General features: G+C 42.0%; 1 protein-coding gene across 11 annotated transcripts in view; it reads right to left on the minus strand.

The window, feature by feature from the left end:
- Window positions 1-468: 468 nt before the first annotated feature.
- Window positions 469-24,828, minus strand: part of LOC141365402 (NACHT, LRR and PYD domains-containing protein 3-like) — a 108,166-nt gene continuing 83,806 nt past the window's right edge. For 10 of the 11 annotated variants that reach the window (XM_073869922.1, XM_073869921.1, XM_073869928.1 and 7 more), the window contains 5 exons: window positions 23,799-23,969; window positions 13,675-13,845; window positions 6,591-6,764; window positions 3,547-3,593; window positions 469-1,742 (listed from right to left, as the gene is read on the minus strand). In XM_073869922.1, coding sequence (XP_073726023.1) covers window positions 1,207-1,742; window positions 3,547-3,593; window positions 6,591-6,764; window positions 13,675-13,845; window positions 23,799-23,969 — 1,099 coding nt within the window. In that variant the 3' untranslated portion in view covers window positions 469-1,206. The remainder of the gene's footprint in view (window positions 1,743-3,546; window positions 3,594-6,590; window positions 6,765-13,674; window positions 13,846-23,798; window positions 23,970-24,828) is intronic. The other variant, XM_073869930.1, reaches the window with a different exon arrangement.

Below are 24,828 nucleotides of genomic sequence, written 5' to 3' on the forward strand. Positions count from 1 at the left end.
TTTTTTGAAATTCAGCTACACGGTCAGCGTTATTTCTCTAAATAAGTTTAGGTAACTTGTAAGTTTAGATAACATAAAACCAGCAAATTATTGCATGAAAATACGGTACAAAGTATGATTATTTATATAGATTTCAGAATGAGCACGTTTGTCATTAATACTAAATGCTGCGGTCTGTCTGCTGATCTGATACTGTAATGAAGATGAATGTATAATAACTGATTAAAAACTAAAATGTACAACTTTCAGTAAATAACTATGTACATGCTTAGGACGTTTGTGTTGTAATAATGTACAGGGTAACTTCAGATATAAAAACGAAGACTTGTAAAGTGATGTTTTATCATTAAAATCTGATCGCGTCCATTGATTTTATGGAATGTTTGGGTATACCAACATGGCGGCGCGATGGCTTCACAGTTGTGACGTCATGCGCAATCCAGTCATTTATATAGATCAGTGGTTAAAACATACACGCATCATTTTTTTTATAACGTTTATTAGTAAAAAAACAGAGACCTCTGGTGGTGATAATGCGGTACTGCAGTAAATATAATAATTTATATAATGATGCAGTGAAATCTTTAAATACCAAACCTCACTGTTCAATTACAAAATTGTTCCAACGTTTCAATAAAGAACCTTAACGACACCGGCCAACTAACTGACAACTAGTTAGTTTTGTGCCATGAACATTGGTCGATCAACCATATTATTTCACTCACTTTCTAGAATTGATAGGTTATTGATAAAAAACTATACAAAACAACCATAATTTTTAATTGCAACTTTCTGCAGGTAGGTGAGCTAATTTAAAGATATAAACAATAATATTCCACTCAGGTTTGATTCCCACACAGGTAATTAAAAAACCAACACAGAGGAAAACAACGTACTAAAAAGTATTAACGGCCATTTACAGCTGAAAGGTGATACACATTGTAAACATGATGAATATATTGTAGGTCCATACAGCAAGTCAAATAAATGGATGCTGGTTCGTCGTTTGGCTATTCGTGCACCATTAACCCTAAAAATGTAATTTTATCATGTTCACAAAGTTTGATATTTAATTTTTAGGTACTTAAAGCATCTACGATACACTTGTATCTGTGTTAGATGGTCATCTATTAGTGCTTAAATTACTTACTAAATCTTAAGTGATTTTACTTATTTATTCTGCTTTATTACATTTACATTCATCTTTCAGTCAGTTGGACACAGAGACAACAGATTAAGTGAATAAACCCCAAATCCAGCATAGAGGGGTTCAGTGAATGTTGTGCGATATGTGTGTAAGTGTGTGAGTTTGTGTGTATCAGAGATGCTGTAGAAGGACAAAACACCGGCTGACCAGTCCAGATAAACTCCTACTGTGTTAGAGTCAGGTGAAACGGCAGATATGACAGAGATAATATTGTTGTGACTGGCAGCAAATGTGTTATTTGCACAGTGCAGTTTCCAGGATTTTTCATTGTATCCAAACCAATACTCCTTCCCCATTCCCTTCCTCTTGATTCCTTTGTATGACACTGATATATCAACGTTTTCAGTGAATTTAACCTCCCAGTAACAGCGGCCAGTCAGACTCTCTTTACATAAAACCTGAGGATAGTGATCAAATCTCTCTTCATTATCAGGATATGCCTGATCTTCCCACACATGTGTCACCCTTCTGTTCTCCTCAGACAGTATGAGATGATTGTTTACTGTGTTTGAGTCCAATGTAAGATCACAGACATCTGTACACAAGAAGAGATATTTATAACATAACAAAATTAACAATGATAAAGAAGTGTGTGTCTGTGTGGGTACCTGTGCCAATTGTCCCCACAAAGATAGGAATACCAGTATTTTTTTGACCTTGTGGGGACATTTTGAGGTCCCCATGAGGAAACAAGCTTATTAAAGGCACTGGAGAATACTTGCAACTGTCGTAATTTCCCACCCCCACTCTGTACACCTCCGAAGATAATGACCAGGTAATGTTTCACAATTTCATACAAATATTAGGCTACTGCATAGTCTACTAAACTACTGATGATGGTTATGTAAGGGATAATGTATAGGCAGCCGGTAGTTATCGGGAAATAAGCCCCGACAGTGTGATCAGGACCCGACGCGAAACAGAGGGTCTTGTATCACACTGTCGGGGCTTATTTCCCGATAACTACCGGCTGCCTCTAACAGTTACATTATCCCGCTTATTACACGGCTACTTGTCACATAAGAAAAAAAACGGACATGAATATGAATTTGAAACATTTCGCTCGTGACAAAACAAATTGCGTTAGGCGGCGTCAAACGGAACCTGCGTTTGGACATTAGGCTTCACAGATGGTGTGCTAAGGACGTCGGCAATATAGCAATGGTAAGCTGTTTTAAACAACTTTGGTGAAGAAATGTGGATGTTAACTTCAGGTGTTCTCGAATTTTAAGCAGCATGTCTGTGGAAACGAACGTAAACAGTGCGGGGTTAAACGCGTCATCTGTATAAAAAACTTTCTGATTGGCCCGAGCTGTCAGCGCGGTCTGACGTCATCCATTCTAAATGCCGGTAATCCTATATTTTTCGTTCACACATAGCGCTTACCGGTAAATTACTGGTAATCTTACAACCTGTCTTACTGGTAAATTGGGAGCACTGATTTACCGGAAAGGTTGTGTTCACACATGACATGTTAACTGCAATTTACCAGTAAATTACCAGTAAAGACTGTATGTGTGAAAGGGACTATTGACAACTGTTGTCATGACAAGCAAGCGCAACAACATACAACATAGACCGCAAACAAGTTTACAAATAAGAGATTTAGCTACTAGTCCATCAACAAGATCGGCAGATCAGCACCCCTGTTGCATCCAGTGCTGTCTTTTAGCTCACGCCAACAAGTAAAAGCCTGACCGAGTTGGACTCTTGTCTGGTTCCTAACAAAGTCAGATTCTCTTTTCCTACTCTCTTCCGAACGCGCTTTCTTAACTTTTCCATCGTAGAGCATCACGTCTCAAATTTGCGCGTGCAGTTCTTGTTTGTAGGCTTATACTGTTCCAACTTCATGCGGTGCTGCAAGAACCGACAGCCGGATGACGTCAAAGTACCGCGAGAATGATCCGTCTCGCGAGATTTGTCAGGGGCGTTTCTCTCAAGCTTGCATTGCTGGTTTTTCTAGCGGCGTCCTCCCTGAGCTTCAACAGGAGGATGATTCGCCCTACTATGACATTGTTTACCACGGAAATAACTTTGAAGCTGTTATATTAAAGTAAAATAACTGCATAGTGTGTCTTTAATCAAACAGAATGATGTTACTTGAAAATGTGAAGTAGCAGAAAGTTTTCTGTGAAGTTTGGGGTTAGGGGAAGGGAATATAATATACAGTTTGTACAGTATAAAAACCATTACGTCTATGAAATGTCCCCACAAAACATGGAAACGCGCGCATGTGTGTGTGTGTGTGTGTGTGTGTGTGTGTGTGTGTGTGTGTGTGTGTGCGTGCGTGCGTGTGTGTGTGTGTGTGTGTGTGTGTGTGTGTGCCTGCATGAACCTACATTTTTGTTGTCCTTTTATAATCCTGAACTTTCCTCCATGATCAACACTATAAACACAGATACAAAAATATATACGGTAATGTGCAAAAGTCCCAGACACATTCCCCAAAAAATTATTCTATAAATGTTTATTTGAAAATATCAACAAAAAAAATCCCATTAACTGTATTAATAAAGTGAGATTTCTTTAAGGGCTGTCACAATTATTAAATAATAATCTAACTGTGGTTCCCTTTCCGTCACGTCATGACTGACATATTGGAAACACGCTTCACGAGACCAATCTGCTTTGGGCCAATAAAAGGGCCAATAAACATTGGCATGCAGTATTTGCATCTGCTGGCGCCACCCCGCGAGTATAAAACGTCTTCTAAAAAAAGCTTTTATTAATTCTGACCTACAAAAGAAAAAGGCAGTACCTGCATTTTTGGTAAAAAATTAGTTATTATAATTTTCATGAAATTCAAGACATCCTTTGTTATGTGACAAAACATTTTATCTCAAATGGGTCTCGTTTTGGAGAACAATGGTAGTCGTTTGCACAGGCTGGATGATGGGATAACTTTAACCCCCAGGGGTCCAAAAACGCGGTTATACGTTTTGACGTGTTTTCTCTCTATCATAGCAGAATCAACTTAAAATACTCCATCATTAATAATCAACACTTACGTGTTTGACATCATTTGAAACTCTGAAGGGTCCTCTTTAATTAGTGTACATTCACAATAACAAGAGATCTTTGTGTTTTTGTCAAATAAAGAAAATAAACAGGGTGTGCATTCAGACATTTCTGTCTCTGCCAGCTGTCTCTCAAAACACGTTACAAAAATCAGTTGAGACTCTGCGAATACTCGTCACACAAACATGATACACATATCCAAAGAAAGCCTGAAATGTCTACTTTTAAACAAGCTAATTATAATCAAAAACAAATATTGCCTGTTTATATAATCTGCATTGAAGTAAAGAGAGTACCGTTTTTCCTGACTGACTTTATCTTTAATGCGGTACACGCTGTTGACATGGTAATGAGGAGCAGCTCACACCTTGACAAACCGAAGATCAGCGTTGGATCAGATTTAAAGACTTTACCACATGTTTGGATTCTAAACTTTATACCACACGTGAGGAATCTTTGTTTATGTCTGGACATTGAGGAAGAGAAGCGTTTATCGTTAACGTTACCTAAGAAGAAGAACAATGGAGGACGCACTGGAGGAGGATATTTGAAGTAAGTAACAGTTAATTTATCCTCATTTATATTTGCTACCATGTAATATGCTTATGGCTTGTGCAGTTCAGCCTACATACAGTAAGCAACCTCAGCAGACTGCACGCTTCGGATTGAAAAACTTTCGCATTGTTTACAAACGAGTACGCGTGATCACGTAATGGCGGATTTCACTGTTACATGCTGTACAGTGTTAGACACAGTTATTCACTTTCGTATCCTTCATGGCAACTTTGAGTAATGCTGCACTGCTGTATCTTTTAAGTGTGTGCTGTGATATGATTCCATGTTTACATGCTTATTTACAAATGAGTACGCGTGACTTCCCGTAATGGCAGATACCTGTTACATGTTGTACAGTGTTAGACACCGTTATTCACTTTCGTATCCTTCATGGCAACTTTGAGTAATGCTGCACAGCGGGATCTGCTGTAATATGATATTGTTTACATGCAACGCAATTCCACACATTGCACTTTACACGCGACACTGTTTTATTATGAGCGCTGCGTTGTTTCCACGGAGACGTGAGCTCGCGCACATAGATGCCATATGCGATGTGTTTTTAAAGTTCATACTCGCTTACAGAAACACATTTAAAACAGAAGCTAGACGATAAGGTGATGGGCATCTGAAAACAGTCATCTGAAAGCAGCTTTTTATATAATTAATCACTGCAGATGTTTATCTGATATACTAATTTAGTTTATGTACATGATAGTTTATCTGAATGTAGTGCTATCATTTACCCATCAGTTATGTATGTAAGGGTATTTCTGTGGACAATCTATGCTAACAGCTGTTTATAACTCTTTTACAGGTCTGCATCCCTCTCATCAGTACAAAACTATGAAGTGGAAAAACATTCACACTTTTTGGACATAAAGTTATATGGTAACATGAGCCACATGAAGTTTACAGCTCTGTTGTTTATCAGTTTCTTATACAAGTTAAGTTTTTGAATAGGGTTTGTTTCCAAATTAACTGAAAATGTCCTACTGACCTTCATTTCTATTTTGATTATATTGTTAACTTCTTAATAAACCTCAAACAAACATGTATACATTTGTCCTCACATTCTTTACTGTAGTTCCCTCCTGCCTCATTATGCAGCTCAATATGCAGCTCATTATGCGAGCCTTTGTTTGCTAGCTGTCAATCAATCCTTCTCGCATATGGCCCCTCTAAACAAAAAGTGTATTACAATTTCCAAATCAATATATTGTTTTATGTGAATGAGTAGGCAGGATGGTTTTCACATCATTTTAAAGAAAAAACTCTAGACTACTAGATTCTGTTTAGAAGTCTTGTTAAAACATGTTTAGTATGGGTTTTGTGGACTTATATCAGTGACTTTAAAATGTTGCTTTTTAAAAAACCACGCATAAACATTTTTTTTCTCAAAAATACATTTTTTCTTCCGTTCTTTGCTTCCGTTTAATACATTTTATCTTTCACAAAGGAAGATTTTCAGCACTTTGTTTGTACAGCAACTCAGCGACATGAACATTTTTGTAAGCTAAAACCGGTCGGCGGTGTAAAAAATGTTTATTGCCCCTTTAAAAGTTTCTCGAAGCAGATTGGTTCCGTGAAGCGCGTTCCCAATACGTCGGTCACGGCATATGTAACAGAGGCGTTTTTGACATAACCATAATAACTTTAAAAAAACCTAGAATAATTTCACATCTTTATTGCACACTCATCCAGTTATTAAATTATTAGAAAGAAAAACTGAGAACTTTGACAACATCTCCAAGATGCTTAAAACACATGAGAGTAATAGTATGATATTTACTGCTTATAGTATACATACTTGAGTTTGTTGAGTGTAGAGTTTGGATCATTGAGTTTATCAGTGAGCATCTGAACTCCTGAAGGTCCAGGGTGATTGTAGTTCAGGTCCAACTCTCTCAGATGTGATGGGTTTGAACTCAGAGCGGAAGCCAAATAATGACAACCTTCATCTGTCACCATACAACCTGATAATCTACAAACACAAACACATCTGATAATCTACAAACACACAAGAGTCAACATTCTTTTATCTGATGGAAAAATGGTAAACATGAGATTTAGTAAAGTAGTTTGGATGATTAATTTGGACATTGGAGCTGATAAGATAATGAATATGGGAAAAAACTGATATTACTCTGATTTCTATGCTCTGTCAATATCCATACAATTTTTTTAAATCTACATTAATTTGCTTTAATTTTATGTAAAATAGTCCCCTGTGCATACTAGACTGCAACAACTAGTCGGAGTGTGTGTATAGGACATTTCTCTCGCTCTCTCTACTGATAAGTTTGGAAGTGAGCAGCGAGTAAAAGTTACTTCGAAGGGTCACTCGATCATGATAAAAGTTCAGCAAAACAGCAGTAAAAGTTTGTATCTAATAGAAATTGAAGAAAACTTTTCTGTTACGGATGTAACACTCGTTACGGAGACGTCACATCGTCACCAACAAATTGGGAAATCACATAGAGAGACCAATCAGCTTCGATTTGTATGTAAAGAGCCAATAAATGTTTGCATGCAGAATTTGCATCTGCTGGCTCCACCCCAACAGGTGGGTATACAATATTGTTCAAAATAATAGCAGTACAATGTGACTAACCAGAATAATCAAGGTTTTTAGTATATTTTTTATTGCTACGTGGCAAACAAGTTACCAGTAGGTTCAGTAGATTCTCAGAAAACAAACAAGACCCAGCATTCATGATATGCACGCTCTTAAGGCTGTGCAATTGGGCAATTAGTTGAAAGGGGTGTGTTCAAAAAAATAGCAGTGTCTACCTTTGACTGTACAAACTCAAAACTATTTTGTACAAACATTTTTTTTTCTGGGATTTAGCAATCCTGTGAATCACTAAACTAATATTTAGTTGTATGACCACAGTTTTTTAAAACTGCTTGACATCTGTGTGGCATGGAGTCAACCAACTTGTGGCACCTCTCAGCTGTTATTCCACTCCATGATTCTTTAACAACATTCCACAATTCATTCACATTTCTTGGTTTTGCTTCAGAAACAGCATTTTTGATATCACCCCACAAGTTCTCAATTGGATTAAGGTCTGGAGATTGGGCTGGCCACTCCATAACATTAATTTTGTTGGTTTGGAACCAAGACTTTGCCCGTTTACTAGTGTGTTTTGGGTCATTGTCTTGTTGAAACAACCATTTCAAGGGCATGTTCTCTTCAGCATAGGGCAACATGACCTCTTCAAGTATTTTAACATATGCAAACTGATCCATGATCCCTGGTATGCGATAAATAGGCCCAACACCATAGTAGGAGAAACATGCCCATTTCATGATGCTTGCACCTCCATGCTTCACTGTCTTCACTGTGTACTGTGGCTTTAATTCAGAGTTTGGGGGTCATCTCACAAACTGCCTGTGGCCCTTGGACCCAAAAAGAACAATTTTACTCTCATCAGTCCACAAAATGTTCCTCCATTTCTCTTTAGGCCAGTTGATGTGTTCTTTGGCAAATTCTAACCTCTTCTGCACATGCCTTTTTTTTAACAGAGGGACTTTGCGAGGGATTCTTGAAAATAGATTAGCTTCACACAGACGTCTTCTAACTGTCACAGTACTTACAGGTAACTCCAGACTGTCTTTGATCATCTTGGAGGTGATCATTGGCTGAGCCTTTGCCATTCTGGTTATTCTTCTATCCATTTTGATGGTTGTCTTCCGTTTTCTTCCACGTCTCTCTGGTTTTGCTCTCCATTTTAAGGCATTGGAGATCATTTTAGCTGAACAGCCTATCATTTTTTGCACCTCTTTATAGGTTTTCCCCTCTCCAATCAACTTTTTAATCAAAGTACGCTGTTCTTCTGAACAATGTCTTGAACGACCCATTTTCCTCAGCTTTCAAATGCATGTTCAACAAGTGTTGGCTTCATCCTTAAATAGGGGTTAGCAATAAAAAAATATACTAAAAACCTTGATTATTCTGGTTTGTCACATTGTACTGCTATTATTTTGAACAATACTGTAAATGCAGGTGAGTTGCATTCGTTAGTTTTTCACTGAGAAGCCATCCTTAAAACGGCCTACTCAGCAGTGGTACAGCAACAGTGGCGTTGGGTCATGACCAATGAATTGGGGATCCCTACCAAAGCGCCACCGAAGGCTGCCCATTCCATTGCCCTACATTAACCTTTCACCCCTTAGTTTTACTTTGGTGAAACCTGGGTCTATGCAGAGAATGCCGTTAACTGCTGTTCCAACCCACTCAGTAACCACTAGGCAACACTGGGAAGTGTTCCTGCCAGCGGTAGCAGGGAACACTGTGGAAGCCACATCTGTTAAAGGTTTATTTAGGTGGCACTTTACAATATGGAATAACCGCATAAGACTTTCTGCATATTGAGGTCTCTGGGGTAGCTTTCTAATGAGACTACACCAGTACAGAGACTGCAGAGCAAACGCTGCTGAGGGAAAAACTTGGGATTCGTTTTTTACTCCTCGGACATTATACACATGGGATCCCCTTTCTAGGAGTCGCTCATATGGATGGCAAGCCTTGCACAGGTTTTCAAGAATTCATCTGATGAAAAGCTGACATCAGATGCTCCACCACGTCTGATTATCATGGGTGTTGGAGGAAGTACCAAACTCTACCAAAAAATCAGATTTATGGCACTAATATATAGTTTTCATTGTAAGAAACTTGATGCGCACTGACTGCAAGGGCTCAAAAAGAGTGTCCTGGAGACACTAAAGCACCATGGACAGATCCAAAGAGAGTATAGAGCAGTGTTTCTCTTCACTTTTTCAGCCTATGGATCACTTTATCTTCCAATTTTATTCTGAGGACCACCGAACAGAATCCCACTCTAACACGGCCCCAAAAAACAACAAAATATAAAGGATAAGCTACATTTAAGTTTAATATGCAACTGTTTCAAGCCAAAAACTAATTATTTAAACACAATTGCAATTATATGTTCAGAAATTATTATATGAATTTTATTTCATTTGAAAAAGTAAATGTGAAAAGGGTTGCAGCTTAATATGAACAACAAACTGGACATGTGAAAAAAACTGCAATTAAACAAACTGTAACAGCCTAGGTCCCAATTAATGTCTTTCCAAAGACCCATTTAGTTAAAAACTGAGTTGGTTGGTATAGGAAGTCTATGGCTGTAACTATGGTAACAATAAAATGCTGAAAAAAAATGTTCACTGAAATTACAGGGATTTTACAGATAATACAAAAACTAGTACATAACAAAACTAATAGATCTGTGGATATTAGCTGCTTTCAGTTGACGCTTGATCTTTTCTTTTGACTCCTCTTTGGTTTAGCCACCAATCCATTTTTATGTTATTAAACAGAATGGCAAGAATTGAAATCACAGTTTTGCAAGTGCATTAAAAATTTACTTAAATAAGTGACGGTTGTATAAACACTTGCCTATTAGGTCATCTTTGGCGGACGACTAGAGTTGGTTGGGCCACACTTTAAGAATTACTGGTATAGAGGGAGGACGAGGTGGATTTAACCTCCTCACCCCCCTAAGTAATGTGATGACCAGGTCATGCTGACCGACCAGAGTCTCCTGCAGCACGGGCGGGGAAACCCTACCACCTTAACCTTAGGTTGTCCAAAAAAATAAAAATTTGCTGCACAAAAGTTCATCAAGTGCATCTCTGAGAATAGCGCGTGCGAGTAGGCATGCGTGCCACACGGCCGAAATGAGAAAGACGTGGTCCGAACCGTCACTGTCTGGAGGATAACTAGCCAGTTGCTAAAACATCCTGGAGAATAGTGTGGATGCACTTTACACTGTGCCACATGGCCGCGTGCCACATGGCCGAAATGAGATAAAGACGTGGTCCGTCATGTCTGGAAGATAGCCAGTTGATGAAACATGTGTCCGTGAGAACTGTAAGTGGACTTATGTTTTGGGTTTATTTAAGCCTGTTATTGTATTAGTCTATAGTTCTTGCAAATTTAAAGTAAGTTAGCTGGTGATTTTGTTGTTTGAGCAACCAAAGACTGTGCTACAATAAGTTGTCAAAGAAAGCAAGGATGCGAATGCCGTCTTCCCTGGGGGGAACGAGGGCACCCTCTGCAACTATTGTGAAGACACAGGGACAGGGAAAGCCAGAAGGGCAGAACTTTGTACTGATATGCTTGCCCCTCAAACATGAAGCAGAGAAACGGAGGGAGGGAGTTTTGAGGATGCAGACCACTCCCGCTGACAGACGCATAAAAAAAGGTGTTTCCGGTCAACATTTTGAACGACAGCTTGTGAAGCGCATGATTCAAAGACTGCAGATCGGTCATAACCCACGGCCTTTCTTGGGTACTATGAAGTAAGGGCTCGGCTGGACTGGCTCTATTGCATCCTTCACCAGGGGACGGGGGAGAACTAAATCACAAAGCCGAGTCTGATGGTGCAAATAAGCCACCATAACAGACCGGAAAGCTCTAACCAGGCCCCCAGATACTGTGCGAGTGGGACTAAAGGCACAACAGACATACCCCAGAGTGGGGCATACGGGGGAAGTCGAGGTGCCCGCCGTGGTGCACTGCGTGAGCGCACAAGGGTGGCAGGTGATTGTATGAGAACACTTAAGATGCTGAATTGTGTTTTTTCAAATGCCCTTGCACATCCACTGGCGAAAAAGGAGGGAGCGGTTGGGTCGGTTCTGCATCGCCCACAGTGCTCATCATCCTCTGATGACCTGGAGAGAGAATAGGATAGGAGAGAGAAATTGCTTTTTTGGTGAAGTTGTGAACTGAAACCAAGGATTCTCCACCCGGCCTTCTTCCAGCGGGAGGGAGTGGTGCGGTCACCATCTCCCCAAGAGCAGTCCTTGCCATCTCCAGGTCTCCCATCTCAGGGTTGCTTACCCTTACATATTATGCTGGGCTTCGCAGCGGGCTGGACAGGTGGGTCGCCCTGCTGATGACTGGATCCACCATGCTGCTTTGATGAAGGTCGCTGATGGGGCAGCGTAGGACCTGGCTCAGACAGACGGGTAGTACCAGCGGGTCGACACAGAGGCAGGGTATGTTTTATTGCCTCAGTCTGCTTCTGGGCGGCCGAGAACTGCTAGGCGAAGCTCTCGACCGCATTGCCGAAGAGGCCGGCCTGGGATAAAGGAACATTCACGAAACTTTTCTTGTCTGCCTCGTTAATATCTGAAAGGCACAGTAATATCTGACAGGATTGCGTTCCTGGACCACAAGTGTGGACATCGCACACCCCGACAGCTCGGCGGTGACCTTGTGTTTGCCCAGACATGAGAGGCAGCGAGTGTGACCATCCAAGGGGACGATGTACTTGTCGTACCTAGAAACACATGGATGGAACAATGGCTGCACACAGTTCTTGAAGGGCTATCTAATCATGACCACCCTTGTGCAGATCCTTAAGTGCCTTAGCCAAAAGGACCTGCAGCAACGCCATACTGTGCAGGGCTGAGGCCGCCTCCCCACATGCTCGGTAAGAGCTGCCAGTCATAGCAGACAAGTGCTTACAAGCTGTTGAGAGTGGTATAGGGGGGAAGGCTTAAAAGGCCTGTTGCATGCGGAGAAAGGACCCGCCCAGGACCTCGTAAGCTCTTCATGAACATGGGGGAAGAATGGCACTGGGGCAGTGCAAGATAGACTAGCGTGGGCCCCCTGAAAAAACCAATTGTCCAGGTGGGATGGTTCAGGTGGTGGAGGTCCAATCCAAGCCGCCCGTCTCCACCGCCCGAGCGAGCATGGCAGTCATCTCCGGATCCAGCTTGGGTTGCGCTACATGCCCAGAAGCTACATGCGAGTCCGAGCCAAGCTCCGAGAGTGACTGCCCCCTCCGATGCTGCGACCGACGTACGGTCCTCTTCTGGAGAGCCAAAGGATAAGTGTGGTACACTCGGTCCACTACCTCCCTCCGACATCTTAGCTGGCTGCGGAGCTGAGTAGTGAGAGGTCCCGGAGGGTTGGTTCACTGCGGTGGAAACTCCCACTGCACCATACTTTAAAGGTAGGAGAGCTTGGTCCTCAGGTCCGCGATGGTCATCTTCCTGCAATGGGAACATGAACCATCCACAAATGCCACATCAGCGTGTGATATGCCCAGACATGAGAGTCAGCGAGTACTTGTCCTACCTAGAAACACATGGATAGAACGACATCTTTAAAAATACGTGAAGCCTCCCGTGGAATTTTGAATTATTTTAAAATAATGCACACCCGGGGTGTAACACATTACCACCTTGGGTGTGCATTATTTTCAAATAATTCAACGGCCCGTTGTCAATTATTCCGTACATATTAAATGCATATTGCCTGCCATTAATATCCTTTATATATTATTGTAATCAATAGATTCTGATAATCTTTCTACAAGTCTTCCACAAGGTTAATAAATCCCCTCAAAGAAGTCATCTGCAGAGGAATTACCCCAATATCAATTTACCACGGTAAAGTGTTGTGCACTGTTACTGCTCAATAACTAGGACAAAAGACAGGTTATCATGTAATATAATGTTATTTTAACTGGTAAATTGAAAGGCTAAAATTTATAGGACAGAATGGGATTTTTTTGAAAAAAAAACCAACAACAAGAAAGATGAAGCGCTTTGACAAACAGTGCCAGTTTTATACATGCCAAAGATAAGGGTGATTGGAATTGTGAAATATAACATGAAATCAATACAGATATTCAATAAATCACAATAATATTTCAGATCTGAGGGAAGCACTGCTATGCACTGCTATTTCTTCTGTCTCCACTTCTCACTACTTTGAGGTTTAATCACTCAACAAATCATTTTCAGAAATATCCAGAGAGCAGTTTATAGCATCAGTCTTGACCAAATACAAATCAAAAGAAAAAACAAAGTCTATAAACTGGGTCTGTTCATGTATTGCTGTTAAATACCTCAGTATGTTGAGTTGACAATGTGAACTCTTCAGTCCATCAGAGATCAACATCACTCCTGAATCCAGTAGGTCATTGTTACTCAGGTCCAGATCTCTCAGAGAGTTTGATGATTGAAGAACTGAAGCCAAACTTTCACAACATCCATCAGTGAGATTACAGCCAACAAGTCTATAACAAAAGATGAAACACAACACAGCACAAAAAAGTCCATTATAATCCCTGTTCCTAAAACACCTCTGCCCTCTGAGCTTAATCAGTACCGACCTGCTCTCATTACATGTATAATTGTGAAATGCCTGGAGAAGCTGTTGCTGAAGTCTATCCGGTAAGCTAAAACCGGTCGGCAGTATAAAAAATGTTTATTGCCCCTTTGAAAGTTTCTCGAAGCAGATTGGTTCCGTGAAGCGCGTTCCCAATACGTCGGTCACGACATACGTAACAGAGACGTAATTTGACATAACCATAATAACTTAAAAAAAAAACTGCAATAATTGCACATCTTTATTGCACACTCATCCAGTTTTTAAATTATGAGAAAGAAAAACTGAGAACTTTGACAACATCTCCAAGATGCTTAAAACACATGAGAGTAATAGTATGATATTTACTGCTTATAGTATACATACTTGAGTTTGTTGAGTGTAGAGTTTGGATCATTGAGTTTATCAGTGAGCATCTGAACTCCTGAAGGTCCAGGGTGATTGTAGTTCAGGTCCAACTCTCTCAGATGTGATGGGTTTAAACTCAGAGCTGAAGTCAAATAACAACAACCTTCATCTGTCACCATACAACCTGATAATCTACAAACACAAACACATCTGATAATCTACAAACACACAAGAGTCAACATTCTTTTATCTGATGGAAAATGGTAAACATGAGATTTAGTAAAGTAGTTTGGATGATTAATTTGGACATTGGAGCTGATGAGATAATGAATATGGGAAAAAACTGATATTACTCTGATTTCTATGCTCTGTCAATATCCATACAATTTTTTTAAATCTACATTAATTTGCTTTAATTTTATGTAAAATAGTCCCCTGTGCATACTAGACTGCAACAACTAGTCGGAGTGTGTGTATAGGACATTTCTCTCGCTCTCTCTACTGATAAGTTTGGAAGTGAGCAGCGAGTAAAAGTTACTTCGAAGGGTCACTCGATCATGATAAAAGTTCAGCAAAACAGCAGTAAAAGTTTGTATCTAATAGAAATTGAAGAAAACTTTTCTGTTACGGATGTAACACTCGTTACGGAGACGTCACATCGTGACCAACAAATTGGGAAATCACATAGAGAGACCAATCAGCTTCGATTGGTATGTAAAGAGCCAATAAATGTTTGCATGCAAAATTTGCATCTGCTGGCTCCACCCCAACAGGTGGGTATAAATGCAGGTGAGTTGCATTCATTAGTTTTTCGTTGAGAAGCCATGCTTAAAACGGCCTACTCAGCAGTGGTACAGCAACCGTGGCGATGGGTCATGACCAATGAATTGGGGATCCCTACCAAAGCGCCACCGAAGGCTGCCCATTCCATTGCCCTACATTAACCTTTCACCCCTTAGTTTTACTTTGGTGAAACCTGGGTCTATGCAGAGAATGCCGTTAACTGCTGTTCCAACCCACTCAGTAACCACTAGGCAACACTGGGAAGTGTTCCTGCCAGCGGTAGCAGGGAACACTGTGGAAGCCACATCTGTTAAAGGTTTATTTAGGTGGCACTTTAGAATATGGAATAACCGCATAAGACTTTCTGCATATTGAGGTCTCTGGGGTGGCTTTCTAATGAGACTACACCAGTACAGAGACTGCAGATCTAACGCTGCTGAGGGAAAAACTTGGGATTCGTTTTTTACTCCACGGACAATATACACATGGGATCCCCTTTCTAGGAGTCGCTCATATGGATGGCAAGCCTTACACAGGTTTTCAAGAATTCATCTGATGAAAAGCTGACATCAGATGCTCCACCACGTCTGATTATCATGGGTGTTGGAGGAAGTACCAAACTCTACCAAAAAAATCAGATTTATGGCACTAATATATAGTTTTCATTGTAAGAAACTTGATGCGCACTGACTGCAAGGGCTCAAAAAGAGTGTCCTGGAGACACTAAAGCACCATGGACAGATACAAAGAGAGTATAGAGCAGTGTTTCTCTTCACTTTTTCTGCCTATGGACCACTTTATCTTCCAATTTTATTCTGAGGACCACCGAACAGAATCCCACTCTAACACGGCCCCAAAAAACAACAAAATATAAAGGATAAGCTACATTTAAGTTTAATATGCAACTGTTTCAAGCCAAAAACTAATTATTTAAACACAATTGCTATTATATGTTCAGAAATTATTATATGAATTTTATTTCATTTGAAAAAGTAAATGTGAAAAGAGTTGCAGCTTAATATGAACAACAAACTGGACATGTGAAAAAAACTGCAATTAAACAAACTGTAACAGCCTAGGTCCCAATTAATGTCATTCCAAAGACCCATTTAGTTTAAAACTGAGTTGGTTGGTATAGGAAGTCTATGGTTGTAACCAGGGTGCGATTTGCCGGGGGGATGCGTGGGATTTCCCCCTTTCTGGTCAATGTATCCCTGCCTCTGCTTAATTATTTTTATCCCCGGTGGAGATACATTTATCCCCCCTCAAAGTGATCAGTGCTACTACAGAAGTGGCGAGACGGATCACAAAACTTATCACGGATCCGTGGTTTGATTAAAGTCAATTTTATTTTAAAATGTGCTACTTTGGCTGGCTCTGATACAGCTGCCGCGCAGCCTCTCTGTATTCACAACTCTGAAGACTTGCTCAATGTCCCACCCACGGCGCTATCTGATTGGTTACACACCCGGTTACAACTCAAGAGTAATGGCCTATCAACACTTCCGAGATGGTTTTGGAGCTGTGTGTCGAAACGAAGGAAGGCAGCATATTCATCAGCATATTAATAAAGCGGGAATAAACATCACAATCTAATTATCTGTTTATGATGAAAAGCAGAATTAGTGTCCCAGTCACACCACTAAGAATGGCCGAGGTTACCCATATGATAAACGCCAATGAGGCATTTAGCGAGGCGCGGGCGCGTCCAGTTCGTGACTAACGTAATGCATCTGTATTTTCTATCATTTCACTGTAGCACAGTATCGCAGTGTAACTTAAAGTTAACGTTATTACATATTACATTCAAGATTTAATTCTTACGTGTTTTTTCGTTGTGCATGATCACAGTTCATATGTGTGGGGAAAGACAAGCTATTAGAGTAAAAATGTTGCGTTAGGCTGCTTCATGAGTTAGTAAGAAAAAATATTTTATAATTCCTGCAAATGCAGTGATGAAGTTCATGTTCTCATGATTTATTTTTATGAATTAAAATGTTTTGAAATGTGCTGTGGACAGAGACACATTCATTCGCGCAGGTTATGTTTGGAAAGACTATGTCCTGTAGGACGAGGTGGATTTAACCTCCTCACCCCCCTAAGTAACGTGATGACCAGGTCATGCTGACCGACCAGAGTTTCCCGCAGCACATTGCAGTTCGGGCGGCCCGCCTAAGCTGGGAAACCCTACCACCTTAACCTTAGGTAGTCCAAAAAAATAAAAATTTGCTGCACAAAAGTTCATCAAGTGCATCTCTGAGAATAGCGCGTGTAAGTAGGCACGCGTGCCACACGGCCGAAATGAGAAAGACGTGGTCCGAACCGTCACTGTCTGGAGGATAACTAGCCAGTTGCTAAAACATCCCGGAGAATAGTGTGGACGCACTTTACACTGTGCCACATGGCCGCGTGCCACATGGCCGAAAAAAGATAAAGACGTGGTCCGTCATGTCTGAAGGATAGCCAATTGATGAAACGCGTGTCCGTGAGAACTGTAAGTGGACTTATGTTTTGTGTTTATTTAAGCCTGTTATTGTATTAGTCTATAGTTCTTGCAAATTTAAAGTAAGGACGCTGGTGATTTTGTTGTTTGAGCAACCAAAGACTGTGCTACTATAAGTTGTCGAAGAAAGCAAGGATGCGAATGCCGTCTTCCCTGGGGGGAACGAGGGCACCCTCTGTGACTATTGTGAAGACACGGGGACAGGGAAAGCCAGAACTTTGTACTGATATGCTTGCCACTCAAACATGAAGCAGAGAAACGGAGGGACGGAGTTTTGAGGATGCAGACCACTCCCGCTGACAGACGCATAAAAAAAGTGTTTCCGCGTCAACATTTTGAACGACAGCTTGTGAAGCGCATGATTCAAAGACTGCAGATCGGTCATAACCCACCGCCCTTCTTGGGTACTATGAAGTAAGGGCTCGGCTGGACTGGCTCTATTGGATCTTTCACCAGGGGACGGGGGAGAACTAAATCGCAAAGCCGAGTCTGATGGTGCAAATAAGCCACCATAACAGACCGGAAAGCTCTAACCAGGCCCCCAGATACTGTGATACCTAGAAACACATGGATGGAACAATGGCTGCACACAGTTCTTGAAGGGCTATCTAATCATGACCACCCTCGTGCAGATCCTTAGTGCCTTAGCCATAAGGACCTGCAGCAACCCCATACCGTGCAGGGCTGAGGCCGCCTCCCCACATGCTCGATAAGAGCTGCCTGTCATAGCAGACAAGTGCTTACAAGCTGTTGAGAGTGGTAAGGGGGGAAGGCTTAAAAGGCCTGTTGCATGCAGAGAAAGGAGCCGCCCAGGACCTCGTAAGCTCTTCATGAACATGGGGGAAGATTGGCACTGGGGCAGTGCAAGATAGACTAGCGTGGGCCCCCTGAGAAACCAATTGTCCAGCTGGGATGGTTCAGGTGGTGGAGGTCCAATCCAAGCCGCCCGTCTCCATGCCCAGAAGCTACATGCGAGTCCGAGCCAAGCTCTGAGAGTGACTGCCCCCTCCGATGCTGCGACCGACGTACGGTCCTCTTCTGGAGAGACAAAGGATAAGTGTGGTACACTCGGTCCACTACCTCCCTCCAACATCTTAGCTGGCTGCGGAGCTGAGTAGTGAGAGGTCCCGGAGGGTTGCTTCACTGCGGTGGAAACTCCCACTGCACCATACTTTAAAGGTAGGAGAGCTTGGTCCTCAGGTCCGCAATGGTCATCTTCCTGCAGAGGGAACATGAACCATCCACAAATGCCACCTCAGCGTGTGATATGCCCAGACATGAGAGTCAGTGAGTACTTGTCGTACCTAGAAACACATGGATAGAATGACATCTTTAAAAATACGTGAAGCCTCCCGTGGAATTTTGAATTATTTTAAAATAATGCACACCCGGGGTGTAACGCATTATCACCTTGGGTGTGCATTATTTTCAAATAATTCAACGGCCCGTTGTCAATTATTCCATACATATTAAATGCATATTGCCTGCTCAAATGGTGTAGCCCCTGTGGTAGCATGTGGCGTAGCGCGAAAATTATGCAAGAATTGTGTCACAGCTGCCTTCCAGGGCTTCTTTTCTTGAATTGCCGATTGGATACATTGTTTCAACACTTTATTAAATCGCTCCACTACCCCGTTAGCCTGTGGATAATATACACTGGAGTACACATGCTGAATGTTACGTTCCTTCAGGAATTCCGCAAAAGATGTTAGTTGAGAACCATTATCAGACACTAAACAGTGTGGATTACCTTCTTTACTGAAGATGGTGTCCAGGAAGGTGGTTATGACATCCGTTGTCACATGTGATGCAAAAGCTACTTCTGGCCACTTACTGTAGTAGTCCACTAGTGTTATGGCGTAGCGGCAATCCCAAGTAGCAGACTCAAATGGTCCAACAATATCGATTGCTACCTTTTGCCATGGACCATTAGGTAGTTCCACAGGTATGAGAGGTGCAGGTGCAGGCTTGGCCGTTTTGTCGTTTAGCTGACATGTCACACATGAGGCAATCAAAGTTTCAACATTTTTGCCCATTTGCGGCCACCAGTAGAGCTCGCGAAGTCTTTGTTTAGTCCGTACAATGCCTTGGTGTCCTTCGTGAGCTAAATTTAGGGCCCTATAAAATCTGTATTATTTTTTCTTAAATTCCGTTTTATTTTTTCCCAAATTCCGTTTTCTCCGTTTTAATTTTTGCAAATTCCGTTTTATCCGTTTTAATTTTTGGCAATTATATTTTTTACCCTTTACTGTTATTTTAGTCATAAAAAGAGTGTGCCTTTAATGTTAATTATTAAAATGTAAATGATTTGGGGAAAAACTGGATAACAGGATTGCTTAATGACTATAAAAGATGCATTTACATACACACACACACGCGCGCGCGCACACACACAACTCAATTCAATCCATTTAGTGTTGTTGCAGGAGGCTACAACAAGGTGTCAAAGCAGTGCCTTCAGAAGTAAACACATCGGTCCAGCGGAACGCGATCCATATTTTATACACGATCGCTTGAATGACATAAAACTTTACAAACACACACAGGATAGTGATCTGACTTAGGACAGCATGAGCACGCAGCTCTTTGCACGTGCGAGCGAAAGAGAGACAGAGAGCGGCGCCATGATGCAGATGATTATATTTTAAATGCGAGGGGTAGTTAGTTTGCCTCAGCTCGCTTGAAATGCATAAAACTGAACAAATACAGGAGGATTTGTGTTCGCACTTCGGACAGATGCGTGAGCGCGTGCACGTGACAGAGGTACAGTGAGACAGACGTGGATGAGAGAGTGCATGTATCTTTGCGCTCACCGTGAACAGAGTGTTGACAAAACTTCCAAAATAACAGTTCTCCGGTCACATAAAAGTCATGTTAGACCTGCTCGGAACTAAGTGCTTAGCGTCGAATTTCTTAATTTTTTCGCTGACGAAAGAGTCGTGGAGAGCCGCTTCGCCATGGTTTCAGTGTTTTTGAGGGGGTCTGAAACGACGGGAGGGGGCGTGTCGCCCAGATTTACTTCCCCCGGTCTGCATTTCCCCCAGACATACGTTCGTCTCCCACACAAAAGCACAATTTTATTCAAAATATGTAAAATTCCGCAAAATTCTGCGTTAATACTAGATTCCGTGTTAATTAGCCAATTCCGCGAGTCCGTCCGCGATTCCGTGATCGCGGAAATTATAGGGCCCTATAAATTTACCAGTCTTGTGGGCAGAGACAATGGCACCACTAGGCAATGATCACCCCGAGTAATAAGTGGACCCTCCACCGAAAGCTCATGCCTAATGTGGAAGTAAGGCTCTAAATCTTGTTTCACTGACTTCTTGTTTTTAGGCCAGCCGTTCTGAATTTGTGCATGGAGTTGAGTAAACTGAAGGCAGCTCTCCGATGCAGAAGCGAACTCAGAGGCTGACAAAGCAAGTAAGTGAGAAACAGTGGCGACCATTTCTGGTTCGTCCGTTAGGTCACTCGTCTCAGGTAAGGGGAGTCGAGAGAGACAGTCTGCTGTAGTGTTGTATCTCCCAGGGCGGAATGCAACGTCATAGGAATAGCATAACAGACGGGCTGACCACCTAGCAATTCGCAAGCCAGCTCTTCCTGTGCCTTTTGATGTCAGAAGTGTTGTAGGGGCTTGGTGGTCAGTGCGCAAAACAAAATGTCTACCCCATAGATACGTCCTCCATTTTTCAACACACCACACACACGCCAATGCTTCCCGCTCCACAGTCGAGTACTTCCTTTCGGCTGACGAAAGAGTCCGGGAGGCAAATGCCACTATGCGGTCAGTACCATCAGCGTGTAGCTGAGAAAGAACTCCTCCCACACCATAATCAGAAGCATCAGTACTCACGTAAGTTGGAAATCGGGGATCAAACAAAGCTAGAATAGGACTCTTTGATAATAGCGTCTTCAGTGCTGCAAAACTTTGAGCAGCCTTATCAGTCCAAAGGAAGTTTGTGTCTGTGGATGTTCTCAAAACTTCCCGCAGTGGTACAACCTCTGTTGCATAATCAGGAAGAAATTTACTATACCAAGAGGTAAGGCCCAGGAATGAGCGCAGTGAGGCCATGTCATGGGGAGCAGGTGCGTGCACGACAGCGGCTACATTATCAGGGTCAGGATGTAATCCCTCTTTAGGAATCGTGTGCCCCAAAAATTTCAAGCTTTGCATCTTAAACTTACATTTCTCCATGTTTAGTTTCAGACCTGCTTTACTCAGACAGTGAAGTACAGCTTTTAAGCGAGTGTCATGGATGTCCTCTGTGTTGCCATAAACAATTAGGTCATCCAAGTAGGCTTGAACACCTGACAAACCGTGCAATATAGTCATCATCATCTTCTGGAAAGCAGGCGCGGCCGAAGCCAATCCATACGGAACACGTTTATAACGGAACAACCCATCATGAGTAATGAATGCCGTTAGATCACGACTTTCAGGATGCAATGGAACCTGATGGTATGCTGAGGCCAGGTCTATGGTTGAAAACACTGTCGCCCCACGCAGTTCTGCCAACAGTTCCTCTATATGAGGCAAAGGGTGGCTATCTACAACTCTAGCCTTATTAGGCTCCCTTAATTCGATGCACATGCGAATGTCACCTCCTTTCTTTCTTGTCACTACAATTGGGGAGACCCATGGAGATGCAGCTACTCGTTCAATTATGTCATGCTCCAACAGTCTTTTTAGTTCATCTGAAACGGCTTGCCGGACTGACAATGGCAATCTTCTCAATTTTTGCTGAACAGGAAGGAAACCTTCTTTCACCTTCACTTTGTGTATGAATCCACTTGCACATCCTACTATGTGCACTGGCAGTATTTCAGAATTCTCCTTAGTAATCACTGTATCACCTTCAATGCGGCAGTGAAGTGCTTTCAGCAGATCCATCCCTAGCAAAGGTGAGCCTGACTTCACGATGTAGAACGTGCCCGCTGCTGTAATACCATCATGGTAGAAATCTGTAGAAAAACACCCCAACACTGGAATAGGCTCTTTAGCATAAGAAACTAATTTAACTGTTGCTGGATTGAGGGTGTATGAAGCAAAATGTTTACGGTAAATGCACTCGGGCAGTATGGATACTGATGAGCCCGTGTCCACAATTAACTCCACTGGTTGACAATATCCATCATTAGATTTAATTTGTCCTGAACAGAGAATTTTGTCTGTCACCGTCTCAGGGTCATTCATGTATAATACAGTGAGCTCTGGTATCACAATCTCACGCACCTGTTTCTGTGGTGATCTGCAAACTTTGGCAAAGTGCCCAACTTTTCCACATGAATTACACACTGCTTTGATCGCTGGACATGAGGGTTTATTAGCCAGATGGTTTTTGGAACCGCAACGGTAACAGGAACTGCGCTGTTTCGCGTTCTCGACCGAGCAATCTGACGAAGGGGAAGGAATTGGCTTTCTGTCCCTTTGTGTAACATTACGGTGACTCTGTATAGCTCGAACTTGTGAAGTGTCTGAAAGAATCGCAGAGTTCTTTAATGCAGTCTCCATTTGTACTGCTATTGAGACGGCTTTATTCAGTGTGAGGTCAGGTTCAAGCAAAAGTCTATCCCGAACGCGCGAAGTTGCTGCTCGCTTCACGAGCTGGTCGCGTAGCATTTGTTATTCCAAGTCTCCGAAATCACTTGTAATCGAAAGCTCCCGTAAAGCAGCCAGGAACTGATTAATAGTTTCGTCAGTTCGCTGTGCTCTTTGCCTAAATGTGTGTCTCTCAGCGACAACGTTAACTGCAGGAATTAAATGGCTTTTCAGCGCAGCGACAGCCGTAGTATAAGTATTGCCCGTATCTGGTAAGGTATAAAACAGTCTTTGTCCTTCTGTGCCCAAAGCATGTAGCAGAACCGCTCACTTTCTTTCCTCTGGCCATGCGTCACCAGTAGCATTGATTACAAGTAGGTAATTTTCAAACATTTTGAGCCAGACGGTAAAAGTAAGTGAAGGCTGAAATACGGCAGAAATGGAGCCGGTAAAGGAACTGAAATCGACACCCTCTTCGCCAAATGTGATGTTTGTAGTTATAATCAGTAAAAGAAAATACACAGAGACACGAGACTGTTTTACTTTCTTCTTTCTCTCTTTTTTACTTCACTCTCCCTCCTCCTCTACTGCCATCTAGTGGCTACACAATCAATCTGCAGACACAACAAAACCAAAAGAAAAAACAAAGTCTATAAACTGGGTCTGTTCATGTATTGCTGTTAAATACCTCAGTATGTTGAGTTGACAATGTGAACTCTTTAGTCCATTAGAGATCAACTTCACTCCTAAATCCAGTAGGTCATTGTTACTCAGGTCCAGATCTCTCAGAGAGTTTGGTGATTGAAGAATTGAAGCCAAACCTTCACAACATCCATCAGTGAGATTACAGCCAACAAGTCTATAACAGAAGATAAAATACAACACAATACAAAAATGTCCATTTTAATCCCTGTTCCTATAAACCTTTGCCCTCTAAGCTTAATCACTACTGACCTGTTGTCGTATAATTGTGAAATGCCTGGAGAAGCTGTTGTTGAAGTCTACCTGGCCAGCTGTTAATCCACAACTGGACCACCTCCAATTTGCCTATAAGGCTAAAAGAGGCACAGAGGACGCTGTAGCCTGTCTGCTGCATCTCCTTCTTCAGCACCTGGATTCCCCTGGCAATTTTGCTCGGATACTTTTTGTGGATCTTAGCTCTGCCTTTAATTGCATCCAAAGACGTGATATATCAGAAGCTGTATCACCTCAACATCCCCTCTCGGCTGATTCAACTTATACACAACTTCCTTAGCAAAAGGCAGCAAGTAGTACGGATGGGTTTAATTACATCTTCTGCTGTTACAATCAATACCGGAGCACCGCAGGGTTGTGTGCTAAGTAATTTTTTTGTATACATAAATGACAATATCAGCCCTTCGTCTAGCATAAAATACTTGAAATATTCTGACTAGTGATCGACCGATAAATCGGCCGGCCGATACATCGGGCCGATTTTAGCAGGTTTTAGGTGTATCGGCATCGGCCGATTCGCGGCTTGCGTTCGCCGATAGCTTTTCCCCGGCATTAATTACAGACAGGCGCCCACAGGCAGCTCTGTGTTCTTGGAGGCTGCCTGCAGCCCGTGCATTGCCCCTCCCCCCACTAGCAGAGCGGAGCGCTCCAAGCCTGCTCTGGTAAGTTTTAAACTTCAAAGCATCTTTTAACTGTTTGACTGAAATATTGCCATATACTTTGAAAGTGTAAGCACGTTGCTC

The sequence above is a fragment of the Misgurnus anguillicaudatus genome, chromosome 7, assembly GCF_027580225.2.
Source record: "Misgurnus anguillicaudatus chromosome 7, ASM2758022v2, whole genome shotgun sequence".
In the NCBI taxonomy this organism is placed as follows: Eukaryota; Metazoa; Chordata; class Actinopteri; order Cypriniformes; family Cobitidae; genus Misgurnus; species Misgurnus anguillicaudatus.